Raw genomic sequence first — 17,497 nt, forward strand, 5'->3', positions numbered from 1 at the left:
AATAAAACAACGGACAACTTATTTTGGAGAGAGAAGGCCGCAGTTGTTTATTATCAATTATTTTATATAAATCAGCAATTATATAAACAACTATAACTTTTATTAAACTGTTTGAAAATCCAAACATTGAACAGCAGTCAAATTACTTATACCTCTAAAGAGGTCTGACCCTGAGCCCAGGCCCGGAGCCTGTGTCCTGTCTCCTATCAGAGTCCCATTCTGGGATTAACCATCTCCCTGAGGACCCCAGGCCTACCCAGTTACCCACTCACTTTTCCAACTGCCCTTTTTAATTTCCTCTGGGGCTCAAAGTCGACCCCACCCCCCGCCACACTGCGACTATTGTGAACCGGCCTATTAGGGAGGGAGGGATGCTGTCGTTCCTGCTCCTTCTCCCGCCGGAATCTGGTAAGGTCACATCCGGGGAGGTCCTGTTCTTTTCCCTGCCCTGCCTGTAACAGCTAGGATATCCTGTGGGAGGAGGGGAGGGGGGTTGCCCTCCTAACTTAGTCAAGCCCTGCTTCCCTATCATTTTACTCGGGTCATTGGGCTCCCTTCTATAATCCATATTTTTCTGTATGCTGTACCCCCTGCTGCTCCTAGGTCCACACTTGGCTGGCTTTGATCAACAGATCAAAGAAACCAAAGGCCACCCTCTTTCTGCCCCAACAAATGGCTGGCTACGGCTGGTCTGATGAGGTTGCTGAATTTGTCACCTTCCCGCAGGTTGCATATTTAATTAAGGGTCTCTGCGGGAGACCAGATGGTGATAGGGTTTAACCCTTTGCCATGCCAGGGCAATATTGCCTGGCATGACACCATGTTACTGCCTATGCCTCACTTATGGATTCAAAATGTTTTGTTCCTCACAAGGGAATGTTTTAAACTGAAAGTTAGCTATCTAATCACCAATTTATGAATTGCACCTAACTGAATGATAGAGCATAACTGCAACTGTCTTTTCTCCTAATGCAACTTTCCCTCTGTGCTGCTTTTAAAATGTCCATAACTATATTGGAAGCAGACCTGTGACTGCTGGTGGACCCAGGAGTTATAAGGAGCCCAGGAAGGCTCTGAGTGATAAGTAGTTTCAATAAATACTAAAGAAAAATGTTTTTTTTTTGTTTTTAGGCCCACTTACTAAGGCACTATTGAGGCCACTGGCTTTGATAACCCTGCCTATGTATTGGTATATTTTTGAATTGAGTCAGAATCTCATAGTTTTTATGGCAGTAATGATGCCATCACATGGCCTGGTGTAAGGTATTGTATATTTTAGCCCTGTAATGTCTGATAACTTTAAGCTGCATAGCTATCATGTTTCAGAATGCCCACCCACCAAATATATGTTTTTGCTCTACTGTTTTATGTTTATGTAGCAAAGTTTTAAAGATATTAGTGTAGCCTAACTGGGACCTGCAGAGAGTAAATTTGTATGCTTACATTACAAGAGCTCTTTGGCATATTAATATTTTACTAATCGCCCAACACAACAAAGCACTGACTGAAATGGGAGTGCTTGAGTTGCTACGAAGTGCAGAGCTTTATGCTGAAGGAGGAATCTCTCCCTCAGAGGCAGCACAGATAACAGTACATTAAAAGGAGATTCATTTAACTGTGAATGGAATTCTGGTGCCTCAAATACAACATGCAATGCTGAACTATGGCCAGGGCAACTCATACAGCACAAAATTCGCTGCACCACACTAACAAATTGCGTTCAGTTCTTTTCCACATAAACTGAACATTTATGAACTACATATTTTCCTTTTTAAAATACAAAAATTGTTTTGGTGTTAGTATAATAGGTAATATACTAAGCTGCCATGTTACAATGAGTTTTCTAGAATGTTCTTTTGAGCTGCTTTATAAATGAGCCACGCTTGATTTATAATGCATGAGCTTTAAACAAAGACCTCTATGGGTGCTAAATAACATATTTGTTTCCCTGCTGGCTGATTATAGGCATATGCAAAAATGTTTGTTCCATCTGTAAATAATTAGAACAAAAGCTGTCATTCTTTCTAATATACTTACATCTATTAAACACTTTAGTTTGCCCTTCTGCTGGGTTGCGTTTAGAAGGCTCATTGTAAAGGTAACACAAAAATCCACAGAAGTACCCAAAAATATTTACCTTGCAGGTCCCTAGGTGTCACTTAGTACCTTCTGATGGATGGGAATACAATGTTTAGGTATACAAAAATGTTGTATGAGCATTTGCATCCCAGGTAACACCAAATACAGTTATTGTCTGCACTGTTTCTCTCACACTTCCCCCCTACAAATGTAACAAAATAGTGTAATATCTGAGATGAATAAAGTCAGTAAAATGTGTTAAAGCCACCTAATGTTACATTGGATATTTTCAAGGAAAATAAGTAGAGTAATGTATTATTCTTTGAAATATACATTCTTGTGTTAATTTAGAGGTTGAAGCAATATAGAAAAATTGTGTAAACTATTGCAAGATGCTTTCATATCAGATGCACAGCCTGTCACAATGTGTGATCTGAGGATAGCCTCAGGAGACGCAAACTAGCCAGAATTTTCTATTTCTAGAAGGCCACAGCACAACATATACAACTGGTTAGTATATTAAAAATAACAATTAGACGCTGAATAGTCTTTTTTGTGAGAATAGTGGTATAGAGTTTTGTTGTAAAGGGGAAACAAGTTTATGTCAGAAGAGCACCGATTAAAATACAATGTGATTGGCAGGACTGCAAAAAAGGGTGTTAGATGTGGAAAACTGTAAAACTGGTAAATATAAAAGGGGGGTTTGACTTTATACATAATTCATTAACACACAAATGTCATTAAACATAAGGGGCAACTGAAGAATAGTTATCTTAAGAGCATTAGACTATTATAGTTTTTACCCTCACTCTACTAGGGTAGGTAAGGGTTGCCTGCCATAGACAGACATTAAGTACATATCTAAATGGTATGCAAGCTAGGGTACATGCAAGGGGTTGTCCACATGCCAGCCACTACCAACTCCTATAACACAGTATTGCCCACTGCAGGCAGTTCTGTTAATCAGAGAAAGGTGAAGTTCTTTGTGCTTCGTTTAGTACAGCAAGAAAAAAAAATGTGAATGGACTCCATTGTATTTTGGAGAAAATGAGTAAATAAATCAAGACTTCAGCAATCAAAACAGAACTGTAAGCAAGGCATCATATTTAAGGCAAGTTAGTTATAGGCCATTCAAATATGAGGAAAAAATGAAGATGGTCAAAGTCTCTGGCTATAAATACAAACAGCAGCTGGGAAAAGAAACTAGCATGAAACATCCAGATGTTCAACAGTATCCCAGTAGAATCAGATACAATTCCTCTGTTGTAGGGCTAACAACTGCGCTTGTTTTCTGTATCAGGTGACCCTTATACTAATAACAACTGGACAGTGCTGTTTGTTTCTTGGTAAAAAAATTATTTAATTAATGGCATGTAATAATAGTTCTGAAATGGAGATTGTTGTTCTTATGGGGAAAGAGTGAAAAAATATTACAAAAATCCTTTTAAATAATTTGTTTCCAGTTTTTGTGTTTAGTCTTAATTGTAATTCTGTGCTGTAATGTTATATTAAAAACTGACAGAATGCATCACATACAGCTTTCACCAGTGCTGGGTATGAATATTTTCCCTAAAACTTGATATTATAATTTTTATATGCATTTCAATTTCGTACTTATTGGTAGAAAGGGGTGCAAAAGTGTAAACATATTTTAACTGTAAGTTTGATTAAACATAAACATATTTTAAACTGTAAGTTTGATTTTTTGTCAAATTTTAATATACAAATTAGAGGTCAGATTCCATTCAGTATTCAGCCAAATCTATAGTGGAGGATTTAACATTTGGCAAAATTAATAAATAATATATTGCACAGAATTTCCTGAATATCTACCCACTTTGATCCCTAAACTTGGTGGGAACTACCTGGAAATCTCACACTCTGGGGGAGATTTACTAATCCACGAACGGTCCCGCGATTTTTTCGTATGTCCCGCGATTTTTTCATCGCTGTCGCGGCTTTTTCGTATATTTTCCGCAACTTTTTCGTCGCCGCCGCGGAAAAATAGGAGTGGTTTTTCCACCGTTTACTATCGCTCAATACGAAAAAATTGCGATGGTGATGATATAGTGACGGAAAATATGATAAAGTCGCGACTGTGACGCAAAAGTTGTGACAAATACGAAAAATCGTGACGGCGATGAAAATGTTGCAAAATTTTCGTTTCCAATACGATTTGTTCCCTTTCGGGATTCGGATTCGTGGGTTAGTAAATCTGCCCCTAAATCTCCATAGTGGCGCTCTTTCTAGCTATCCTGTTTAGATTACCACTACTAAGGTAGTGCTATTACAGAATCTGCTATCCACTGTTTACACCTCATTCATGGCCTCCTTTTCCCAGACTTTACTAAGGGTCCTCCTTTCCTTAGGGCACTAAGCTTCTTTTAAACGTTGCTCTATGCTGTAGGCCAGGGATCCCCAACCTTTTTAAAATGTGAGCCACATTCAAATGTAAATAGAGTTGGGAAGCAACACAAGCATGAAAAATGTTCCTGGGATTCTAAATAGGGGCTCTGGCTGGCGATTTGGTAGCCCCTATGTGGACTGGCAGCCTGCTGGAGGCTCTGTTTGGCAGTGCACCTGGTTTTTATGCAACTAGAACTTGCCCAAAAGTCAGGAATTCAAAAATAAGCACATGTTTTGAGGCCACTGGGAGCAACATCCAAGGGACTGGTGAGCAACATGTTGCTCATGAGCCACTGGTTAGGGATCACTGCTCTAGGCTATTCAGCACATTCACCTCAGTCGCCATGTGGAGTCCTCTTGAAAAACTTTTCACAGGAACAACTCATACCAGCCCGTGGACCCATGGACCCTCCCTAAGGGCATAGGTTATAGCTACCAGGACTTCGTGAACTATTAGGAAAGTAGGTAAATAGGGGCAATACCATGGACCAGACGAGCCATATCCTTTGTTTCAATGTGAAAAGTGTTATGGTTTATTTCAGTAGAATGACAGTGTTTTATATCGTGGACCAATTGACACCAATGTCTAGATAACGTTTGCCACATCCATAGTTTTATAATGTAGGCATTTAGGCTAAAAACATCTATCTTGTCATAGAGTGTAACACTTGGGTTTAGTGCAAAGTCTACACAGAGGCCATTAGCAATAACTTGGATTCTCTTTGTACAAAGTGACTGAGCTCCTGTTTGCGTAACAGGCTGCTTCCCAACCTCAGAAGCTGTGATAGTGTGGACTGTTCTGTTTCCTCAGGCAGAAAGAGTAGAATTTTCTGTCTTACACAAGAATATATATACTATAAAGAAACATGCATTTTACAGTCTGCAGTTTAACCTGCAATCATAGCAGATATGTTGGGAAATCCTACTAATACTATATGAATTGCCCATGTTTCTCCATGAATTCCCGCACTTCATGGGAATTCATCATTGAATCATATTGAATCTATGGATCTACTGAAAGCATGGGTGTTTCAAATAATATTGCAAAGATTTAACAGAAGTTAAATAAACCAAAATAAAAAAAGTAGCAAAAGTTTACATTTGCTACTTTTTTATTTAGGTTCTTTGCTAGAAAAATAATCAATTTCCCAGTGTTAAGCATTTAACCCAGCTGTTTTCCAATCCTGCTCTTTACATTAAGACAGAACCACATTTGGGATGATGGAGTAGCAACATTTTCTTATTTGCTTTGAAAAAAAAAATGCCTAAACCTAAACCCCCCAGGGCCCATTCTTTAATATATGACTTTCAGCAACTCTGGGGAAGCTTTAAATCCTTCTCCCTGAATGGCCAACGACATAGCAAACCCTTTCTCAGCTGCTATGGTTTACCTAGCTAATAAATACTTCTTGCAGGCTCCCAGACCACAATAGAATCTGGCAGTTCTCTGAAAACCTGGGCTTAGCAGCCCTCAACACCAATAACTGCTATTTACCAAGTGGCTCTGGAGGAGGAGACAGGAATGTAGGAAGGCTATAATATAATGCTACAGAGGGGAAAAAGCTTTAATATACTGCAACAAGCTGAGAAAAATCATATGCAAACAAAAATGATAAATGTTACTAAATTAAAAATCACATTCTATCCAAACCACTGACTTGAGCATTTAATTAGGGCAAGCTGCACACAATACCTCAGAGTCTCTTGGTGAAAGAACTAATTGCAGAAATCTGTATTAATTTGTTGAGCAGAGTGAAACTGGAGACAATGGCAATTTCTTTTTAAATATTTGACGTTCTATATGTCTACACATAATTTGCCAATGAAGAGCAGGATTGGAACTATAATTTCAGTCACACAATAAGAAAACTATTTTTGTACTGCTATCTCTTACATATCAGCAGTGTGAAAAGTGAATGCGGATGGCGTCACTTCCACTGTTTGTCATCAAAATTAAATCTGCACCCATATCTTTAGGCACAGGTTCACTGTAACAATTGATGCAGGCTGCTGTGGGAAACCTGGAGCTATCAACAAAGGCAGCAGCACCAAGAGCATCTATTTGGTGCAAGTTAAGAAAGGGTTTTGGACTCAAGTAACCTTAAAGGAACAGTAACACTAAAAAATAAAAATGCTTTAAAAGAATTAAAATATAATGTCCTGTTGCCCTGCACTGGTAAAACTTGTGTGTTTGCTTCAGAAAGACTACTGTAGTTAATAGAAATAGCTGTTGTGTAGCCATGGGGGCAGCCATTTAAATTGAAAAAAGGAGAAAAGGCACAGGTTACATAAGAAGATAACAGATAACTGTGTAGAATACAATGGGAATCTATGCTACTTATCTGTTATCTGCTTAGTAACCTGTGCCTTTTCTCCATTTTTCAATTTAAATGGCTGCCCCCATGGCTACACAGCAGGGTATTTATATAAACTATAATAAGGTTTATGAAGCAAACACACAACTTTTACCAGTGCAGGGCAATAGTACATAATATATTAATTATTTTTATACACTTTCATTTTTTGGTGTTACTGTTCCTTTAAAGGAACAGTAACACAAACAAATGAAAGAGCTTTAAAGTAATAAAAATATAATGCACTGTTGCCCTGCACTGGTAAAACTGGTGTGTTTGCTACAGTAACACTACTATAATTTATATAATAAGCTGCTGTGTAGCCACGGGGGCAGCCATTCAAGCTGGAAAAAAGGAGAAAAGGCACAGGTTACATAGCAGATAACAGATAAGTTCTGTAGAATACAATAGTGTTTTATCTGTTATCTGCTATGTGCCTGTGCCTTTTCTCCTTTGAATGGCTGCCTCCATGGCTACATAGCAGCTTATTTATATAAATTATAGTAGACTTTCTGAAGTAAACACACAACTTTTACCAGTGCAGGGCAGCAGCACATTATATTTTAGTTACTTACACTTTCATTTTTTGGTGTTACTGTTCCTTTAATGATTGTAATTTCTTTTGCACATTGATGGGCAAACTTTGAGCAACAAAGAAAGTTCTACCAGCACACCCTTACCTCCTCCAATTAGTACCCAGTCGGCACTCCCAGCACAGTCCAGCAAAAAATTGACCAGCACAATGAGTGTAATGCAAGCGGGGCTTAGCCCCTGCGTGTTTATTCAAAATATAGCAGCAATGTTTCGGGGGTGTACCCCTGCGTCAGGCATACAAACCAGTGCAGTGAAAAAACTTAAATAGTCTCAAACTTCATTAGCATACAAAAAGATTCTCTAATTAATGTTAAGGACACAGGGAATTTTTGGGTGGGAAAATGCTTTGAGTAACTGTGACTGGTGATGTATATATGGACTTATTTTTAAGGATTTTCTATTTTTTAAAAAAATGTTTTTACAGATATTTATATGTTTAATGCTATAGGAAATATGTTTTTTTTATGGATATATGAGTATGAGTTATGTGGTTGTACACTTTAAATGGTTTTAAAGATTGTTTAAATGTTAAATATGCTAATTGCACAATTTGGTATGCTAATGAAGTGTGAGACTATTTAAGTTTGTTCACTGCACTGGTTTGTATGCTTAACGAAGGGGTACGCCCCCGAAATGTTGCTGCTATATTTTGAATAAACATGCAAACTTTGAGCAACTACACTTGTGAGTTGTAAATGACCCCTTACATGTTTTGAGTAAGCAATCACCAGCACAGATGGCCCTATAAATGGGCTGATAACACTGTGTATGCCAGTTAACTGACTTTTTCACACACACAGTTCATTGGGCCTAAAGCCACGGTCACACATACAGTAGCATACCGTCCATTTCTCTCCACCTGTGTTTTGTAGGCAAGAGGAGAGAAGTGGATCTGCTTTCATCTACAGCTCTGTGTAGCTGCACTGATAGGCACGGCATTAGCCTGAGTGCAGATACACAGCACAGAGCCAAAAAGGTTTCATATTTTTCGTGCCAATCCAACTCCATGTAGCTGCACTCAGGCCGACGCTGTCTGTCAGTGCAGAAACACAGAAGGAGAGGTGGATGATATACTATTCAGTAATCGTGCTTGCATCAACATGCCCTCCTTGTGACTACAAAGTAAAATCTATTGAGCTTTGATAAATCACCTCCTGTATTTCCTGTAGATTAATATTGGTTTGAAGGATGTTTAATTACAGCTGTTTATAGATTGTAGAAAATAGTTTTGAAAACAGATTTTTATGTAAAAGAAGCCATCAGGGTTTGTGATATGATTTTTTAAGAGCAAAAATAAATGAAGTGGAATTTTGAAATAAATAATATGTATGTTGTCCTTTAAAGGAGAAGGAAAGGCAAAGTCACTTGGGGGTGACAAAATGTTAGGCACCCCCAAGTGACTTTTACCCCGGGCTGGTGCCCCTGTTTGGAGAGAACAGCACCAGCCCGAGGTAGCTGTAGCACTTCCTGCTTCTCTCTCGTGTGCATGCACAGTAGAGTGAAAAAGCCAAACTTTAATAGAGAAGTTGGCTTTTCACTCTAATGCGCATGTGCCGGTCCCGGGAATTTGCCGGCAAAACGAAGCAGGAAGGAGGAAGCGTTCACTGCTACCCGGGGCTGGTGCTATTTTCTCCTAACAGGGGCACCAGCTTGGGGTACAAGGTAAGCGATTAAAGTCACTTGGGGGTGCCTAACATTTTGGCACCCCCAAGTGACTTAGCCTTTCCTTGTCCTTTAATGAAACTTTTTAATATGAAATACAGTAGTATAATATTCCTGTTGTTAGCTTTACGGTAAGAATTGCAGCATCTAAGTCTATTGTCTCAGAGAAAACAAAAACATTAGGGCTCATGTTTGTCTGCAGTTGCAGTCCCTACACTGTCCCCACAGTCAGTTGTGTATAAAACAACTTTCTTTAAAGGTACTTGAGTCTTAAGGTCCCCATACACAGGCCAATTCTAGCTGCCGATATCGGTCCCTTAGACCAATTCGGCAGCTAATCGGCCCATGTATGAGCACTACTGACGGGCCTGCCCGACCGATATCTGGCCGGAAACGATCGAATTATCCTGGATTCTCCCGATATCACCCACCCGTAGGTGGGGATATCGGGAGAAGATCCGCTCTCTTGGCGACATCGGCCCGTGTTCTTTCTGCCTTCCATTCCAAATTGAGCACTGCTGTGCCTATAGACGGAGGGAAATCCCAAAGTTACCGGCACCTCAAGTGCACGTGCAGTTTTGTTAATTTTGGCAAACTGGATGCAATGGTTTAGGAGTTGTTGAAAAAAACATGGCAATTGTGCTTTGCTTACTGCACAGATATACAGTACATGAACCCTATTATATACTGAAGGAAGAGAACGACATCTAAGCTTGAGGTATCCTTGCCTCTTGCTTAAAGGGGTTGTCCACATTTTGCAAACCCCTTCTTCCACTATTCACATGCAGAGATCAGCAGCAGGTAGAGCGAAATCAGCATGGACACTGCGGGGTTAAGGTATTCTGTAATTTAAAGTATCATATGAAGGAAACAATTTTTTAAAATCATTTACATAATAAAAGTATTTCTTTTGCAAAGTCCTATCACTCCGTAAGTACTTATCAAAAACGTGGGAAATCCTATTATATATATCAGTTAATTGGGAATCACAGTAAAACTAATTTTAAAGAAACAGGACTATTTTAAATACAGGCTCGTAAAAAATGAATATAAAAACCTTACAGCCAATTTAGGAACTGCAAATGCTGACACTTGTCACTGTTCTATTCAATATCAAGCAAAGATTCAATTGATTTAGAAATATAGACTATGCTCCTGATCCCCAGATAAAACAGTGATGCACAAGGACAGCTGCTCTTGAGAAGCCATTATGATTATTATTATTATCATTATTATTATTTTTAGTTGAATGTGAAAAGTTTAAGCAACGTATTTTTCTATGAAAATATATTAGAAGTACCTACTGACCTACTGACTGTTTAGTCAGTAGGTACACCAAACAAAATTAAATAAGGACATCAAACAAAACTAAATGAGATTACCATATAAATATTCCTAGTGTTTACATGCGTATCCATATGCAAACACAGACATTTTAACTTGTTCTTAACAAAGCACGTTAGCCTTACATCATTCATTTCACTCAACAAGTTTAGAAATGAAGGAGTTAAGTTTGTCTTGGGGGTTTGCTACAAGTATGCTCAGCCTTAATTTCCCTTTTGTCTGCGACAGTTTAATTTAGCAGGGAATTTATGCCTTCGTTAAAGACTCCTCTTCCTGATGACTTTTAATGGCTGACTTTAATGTGTTGCATAATGTTCTTCATGTGGAAGTCTTGTAGAATTCAGCAGTCAGGCAGGATGCCGCGTAAATAAAAACTCAGTACCCGCCGCTGCACTCAAGAAAAAAGCAGGCAAGGGGAGAAAGCAGTTGTAACTTTGAAATTAACTTCATTTAAAATGAAATTCGGTCCGTTGAAGAAAGGTTGAAGCACTGTGTGTGCTAATAAAAATATGTAGGTTGGCATTTAAATTTCTGGAACATTTATAGTGCATTAGTGATGACAAAGAGACTCATTGAAACCGAGTTGTTTTTATCATGGAATTTATAGATGGTTCATATTTGGGAGCCGGAAAGAATTTTAATCTTTGTATTCATGGTGTAGGTTTTTATTATCCTTCTGATTGCCTGCTCCAAAAAGTATATGGGAATTAAGTGAAGGGATTACATTTTAGAACTGACAACTGACTGATATGAGGGACTGAGGAAAATTCTCTAATTAGAGATATACTGTTGTTAACACAGGCTAGTTCAATAAAACCAGGCAACATATTATTGCGAGTACATTTAGGTAGGGAATTTATGACTCTAGTTTCGGGCCCCACTGAGCCCTTTTTCAAGTTTGAAAAAGGACTCAGTGGGGCCCGAAATGTTGCCTGTATGTATTTGGGCTAAATAAAACTTTGCACATTGTTTTTCAACTCATTGCAGTTCATATGATGCATAGTACATGTTCAATAGTTAAGACTAGATTGATTTGTGAGTGTTTTTTTTTTGTCCACCATGAGAAGCACAGTGTTTAACCCTTCTATAACTTCCTAAAATATGACAGTGTCCCTGGAAAGTTCCCTTAGTCATTAACGCCAAACAAAAAGGGGTCAGTGTGGCTCAAGTGATGTGATGGTGATATAAGAAAAATAAAGGCAAACAGCACTAAAGAAAATGATAAGGCCTTCATTCTATTTGCCAATAAATTGGTAAAAAAAATGTTTATGTTGGAGTGACCTCACAGCTTCCTATAAACCCTTACTGGACAAATAAAATTCGTCAAGGATAAATATTAAACCCATAGCAATGTTTGCTTCGTGCTCAATGTAATTTCATCTACTAAATGTTATCTATTCTATATCCTTGCTTAAATATGTTCCTCTTATGCCTTGAATCTGAACAGATACATGCACTGCTAATCTATAGCCATACCTATTCATCAGTTTCCCTATAACTGCAAATACAAATGTATATCTCTTACTTAGGTTAGGTCAGCAAGAAGTTTAACTTCCATCCACAAAAGCTCTCAATATGTGTGTATCAATTGCAGACAGAATGACTCCTATTTAAAATCCTTGTTAGGTCTGATATTCCCAAAATAAAAAATAAATGACATTGTTAGCCATAAAGCTACCCTACACATAAATAGGGGGGTGAATCTTTAACATTGATGCCTTGCAGAATTAAAGTTCTGACTGGGACTCTACTGACAAGGAATTTTTACTCTGTCTTAATGGATTTCCTAGTGTTTGTGTGCTGGGTGAATGCCATGTGTTTAAAAGCCCCAAATAGGCAGGGGTTAATGCAAATGATGAACAGGCTGAGAGTACTACATAATATACATCTGAAACCAAAAGTGAATTAAACAAATTAAATATGTAATTTGACAAGGGATGCCCAAACATAAGCATTCAACTGTGTATATAGATGAAAATGTTTTCATTAGACAGTGCCATTTTTTACAGGAAACCTAAACAAAATGTATTGTTACTACATTATAAATACCTGGAAGCCCCAATTAAAAGAACACTTGTTAGCTGACTTATATGTATGTGAATTTTCTTTCCATGCTTGTCACTTCTGAAGATGTTATCAGATTAGCTGACCAATCTTTTCAGTGCCTTCTAGCACTTCAACCATATTTGGGTAATCTTAGGGCATTTATGTTGGCTCTAAAGCTGGCCACACACTGTAATATCCATTCATTTGGTGAGGTCAGATTAGGCAAGGTTTGAGCAAGATTTGCCAATGGTATATTGTCCATGCTGGACCAAGAAGCTGCTGACTGCTGAAGGGACCAGGTTGGCAGCTTTAATCAACTGTAAAAGGACAACTTAAGTTACACAGGAAGTTTCATTTCAGCATACAGACAGAAGTAGAGAGTTGTACTGTATATGTTATGTGACATGTAGAAAATGATTAAGGAAGGACTTTGCATTGATGCACTTTGACCATATAGTGTAAATGAAAATGAGTTATAGTTTGTAATAATAGCTGCACTTTAAATAAATATTTAAATGCGCATGCAACTTGGCTTGGGTTTGCGGGTCACTTCCTGAAATATTTAGTTAATTTAAACTTGTGCAGTTTTTATTATTATAATTAGCAAAACAATAAGAACTTTTCTATGTAATTACAGTTGGAAAACATACATCCCTAATGAAATAAGCTCAGAAGGGTAAATGCCCAAATGGAGTGAAAGCACTTTTTATCAGCAAAATAGATATTGCTGAAAGAGCATCTTGAAGTACTTCAGGGTGTGGAAAAATCTATATTTGAAAATATTATTTTCATGAGTTCTCAAAGTTCTATTGCAAATTTCATCTGTTCTGTTCATCTTCAATGAAAACATTCCATCTACATTTGTTTTATGTTCTTTTTTACTTTCTTTCAGATCAAGCAGATATGCTTGATCAATGACATTGGCCATGCATCTGTATGTTTGTTACACTTCAGTAAGAAAACAACTGAATTTTTATAGCGGCTTATTGGCATATGAGGCTGTCCACAGATCAATGAGAACAGAAAATGTGATACCACTTTATCAGAACAAGAAGTGTGTAACCAGAATATATGTGGTGCAAGTTCAGGCCACAACCCCAAAAGCAATTAAGGCATGAAATGTAAGAATCCAATGGAACACTCAGTGGTGTTCTTGAGGCGTTTCAATAGGTGAGCCCACTTTCAACTTATCCCTCATGCCATCATAGAATATCACTTGGGTAATGCTGGGTGCAGTGTTTACTACAAAGAATCTTTAGTCACACTTGTTGATGTGGCTGCAGGCAGGTAACGACCAAAGGCACTATTCACTGCATGTCATTGGTAGCAACGTCAAAGGAGTGGTGAGCAACATGTTGCTCACAAACCATTGGTTGGGGATCACTGACCTAGCAAAATAAAAAAACCCTCCAGCATAACCAGCACTGAATGGGCTTATTGCCACAAGAAAGTATTTCCAAAGGAATGAAATATATAGCTTCAGGATGCATGATCCCAATCATTGATGACTCATGACAATTAAATCCCTGAGCTTGTATCACAGCCCACATTCAATCCTGCTGTTTATAGAATAAAAATAGAATTTATAATGTACACAGATTTTGGCAAACAAACTTATGCACTTCTGCAAATGGTGAATTGGGTGTGAACAGTCTAAGATAACTGAAGCACTCTGTAAGCTGAATTCCAAAAGGGCCTTTACAGCATGAACCAGGACACATTAAAAAATAAAGTTAATGGTTAGAAACAGTGTTTTCTAAAGGAAAATGTCATTTCATTTACCGTAAGTTAAAAAGCAAGTCAGAACATGTATGTTGTTTTTCATATGGTATTGGGTTATGATCAGCAGTGTAGGTGCATTTATTATGTTGGGTTAAAAACCCCAACATACTGTTCTTTGACTTCAGCTTATTCTTCCGCTTTTTCTTATTATTATTATTCTTAGCGCCCCCATATTCTACTCCTCCTACAGTTTTAGGGGTACAACACCCAAACTCCCCACACTCCTTCGCTCTATAGCGGAGCAGGTTGCTTGTGCTTTTCTGAGTGAAACTGCTGCCACTCTTACAGCTTTGAAGCTACACCCCCCAAACTTGAATAACATAATCATGGGGTTATCCCGAATGAAACAGCGACTTTGTTGGATGACCCCAAAGTGGGAAGGGCCAACAACAGCCAATAAAATGTTATCCATTTACTTTAATGGGGAAATTGAAACTGCGGGCAATCTTACAGCTTTGAGGCTACACTCCACAAACTTGAATCACAGTAATAACACCGGGGTCCCCAAACTTTGCATGGTTAGGCACCAGGTAACTGTGGTTCAAGGTTAGAAAAAGTGGGTGGAGCCACCAACAGCCAATCAAATTTTACCTATTGACTTTCAATGGGGAAATTCAACCTGCTGCCAGTCTCACAGTATTAAAACCAGGGTCCCCAAACTTTTCACAGTTGGTCACTAGAGGACTGCAGTTTTAGTTTGAAATTTCACCTATTGATTTGTATTGGTTTGATGCTAGGGTTCCTAAACTTTGCACAGTTAGTCACTGGGTGACTAAGCATTCAAGTTTCTTTTAAAAAAGAAAAGGAGGAGGGACCAACAACAGCCAACCAAATTTCACCCATTTGACGTTAATGGGAAAATTGAAACTGCTGCCAATCTTACAGCTTTGAGGCTACACTCCCCAAACTTGAATCACATAGTCATGGGGTCAGGCTGAATGAAAATATGATGATTTTTAGATGCCCAAAATGGGTGTAGCTGTGAACAGCCAATCAGATTTTACCAATTGACTTGGCGGAAATTTAACCTGCTGCCATTCTCACAGTAATAACACCAGGGTCCCCAAACTTTGCAGGGTTAGGCACCAGGTAACTGCGGTTCAAGGCTAGAAAAAGTAGGCGGAGCCACCAACAGCCCATCAGGGTTTACCTATTGACTTTCAATGGGGAAATTCAACCTGCTGCCATTCTCACAGTATTAACCCCAGGGTCCCCAAACTTTTCACAGTTGGTCACTAGGGGACTGCAATTTTAGTTCTGAAAAGTCACCAACAGCCAATCAGATTTCGCCTATTGAATTTAATTGGTTTGATGCTAGGGTTTCCAGACTTTGCACAGTTAGTCACTGGCAAAGACTATGTTTCAAGTTTAGAAAAGTGGGACGTGGCAACAACAGCCTATAGACTTCATTTGTTTAAATTTAAACTGCTGCCATTCATTATTCATTATTAATACTAAGGTCCCCAAACTTTGCAGAGCTAATCACCAGGTAACTGCGGTTCAGCATTAGAAAAAGTAGGTGGAGCCACCAGCAGCCAATCAGATTTTAACTATTGATTTTCAATGGGGAAATTCAACTTGTTGCCATTCTTACAGTATTAACACCAGGGTCACTAGGGGACTGCATTTTTTAGGTTTTAAAAAGTGGGTGGAGCCACCAACAGCCAATCAGACTTCACCTATTGATTTTTTTTTGTTTAAATTTAAAATTCTGCCTCACACTATTTATGTCAGGGTTCCCAAACATTACACAATCAGTCACTGGCTGACTACATATTCAGAGTTAGAACAAGTGGGCGGAGCCAATCCATTTCCACCCATTAAATTTAATTGGTTTATATTTAAACTGATGCCATTATTTAAGTATTAATTCCAGGGTTGTTAAACTTTCCAGTCACTGAGTTAGTCACTGAGTATTTGCCATTCAAAATTAGAAAAAGTGGGCGGAGCCACCAACAGCCAATTACATTTCACCTATTTACTTTCAATGGTGAAGTGTAAAATGCTGTCAGTCTCACAGTTTTTATGCCAGGGTGACCACTGTTTGTCACTGGGTGATTTCAACTCAAGGTTAGAAGTGTTTTTTGCAGAGCTGGTCACTGGGGGACTGCAGTTCAAAAATAGGAAAAGTGGGTTGGCCACTAACAGCCAATCAGATTTCATCCTTTAAATTTAAAATGCTGCCATTCTCACACTATTTATGCCAGGGTGCCCACTGTTTGTCAGTGGGTGACTTCAACTCAAGGTTAGAAAAAGTGGGCGGAGCCACCAACCACAATTTACCTATTGACTTTTATTGGTTTAAATGTAAATTGCTGCCGTTCTTTAACTATTAATCCTAGGGACCCTAAACTTTGCAGCCACCAACCGCCAATCAGATGTCACTTGTTGACTTTCAGTGGAGAAATTTAAGTTGCTGCCATTCAGACACTATTAAAACCAGGGTCCCCAAACTTTCACAGTGGTTTTTACTATATAACTGTGGCCCAAGGTTAGAAAAAGTGGGCAGCAGATCAGATTTCATTCAGTGACTTCACATTTTTCAACCCAACATGAAGTTTGTTCTCAAACTTCCCCTTCTAGTTTTACATTTGCTAATCTTCAAAAGATAATTAGAATGTAATAATAATTGGGATCTTATGGAAAATAATAATTTCTAATGTAAAGTGTAATACAATGAACTAGTGATCATTCGTGAGATGGTAAACACAGGCACAATGCTGTGAGTCTCTGAGTTTCTTACCATCAGATGTTGGAAAAGCCAAGAGCGCATAATGTTAGTAGCATGCTTTGGCAGGACTCCACGCTTGTTCTTAGACTTTTTATCTTCACTGTCAAGCAGGGAGGTCAGTTCCAGGTTAACCTATGGGGCAGAAGGAGACAAAGGCAGTGAAAAAAAAGAGAAGCTTAAGCATCAACATCAGTACTGTGCTGATAGATCAAATATAAACTTCCTTGGGGAGTGATTATAACCTGGATGCCTTTTGGATGTCTGCCTAGGAATATTATTTGTGGGGTTTATGCAAGTTAATGCCAAGAGCGCCAGACAGTGAAAGTACACTGTGTCTCTAAAGAATTTTCTTTAAATGCACTATGCATTTATGGTTTGGTCATTTTAAATGAAGAGTAATAGGACAGTCTATATAAAAACATACTGACTGATCTGGAGAATCTTTAATTGGTTTCTAGTATCTTTACAATCATGACATACTTTCTTGTATTGGCTTTGT

The 17,497-nt window shown here is 38.4% G+C and overlaps 1 protein-coding gene across 5 annotated transcripts in view; it reads right to left on the reverse strand.

Annotated features, from left to right (window-relative positions):
* The window catches only part of pknox2 (PBX/knotted 1 homeobox 2), a 327,926-nt gene that overhangs the window by 17,091 nt on the left and 293,338 nt on the right, over window positions 1-17,497 (reverse strand). For all 5 annotated transcript variants that reach the window (XM_031904840.1, XM_031904839.1, XM_031904841.1 and 2 more), the window contains 1 exon segment: window positions 17,011-17,130. In XM_031904840.1, the coding sequence (XP_031760700.1) occupies window positions 17,011-17,130 (120 nt within the window).

This window comes from Xenopus tropicalis, chromosome 7, assembly GCF_000004195.4.
Source record: "Xenopus tropicalis strain Nigerian chromosome 7, UCB_Xtro_10.0, whole genome shotgun sequence".
Taxonomy (NCBI): domain Eukaryota; kingdom Metazoa; phylum Chordata; class Amphibia; order Anura; family Pipidae; genus Xenopus; species Xenopus tropicalis.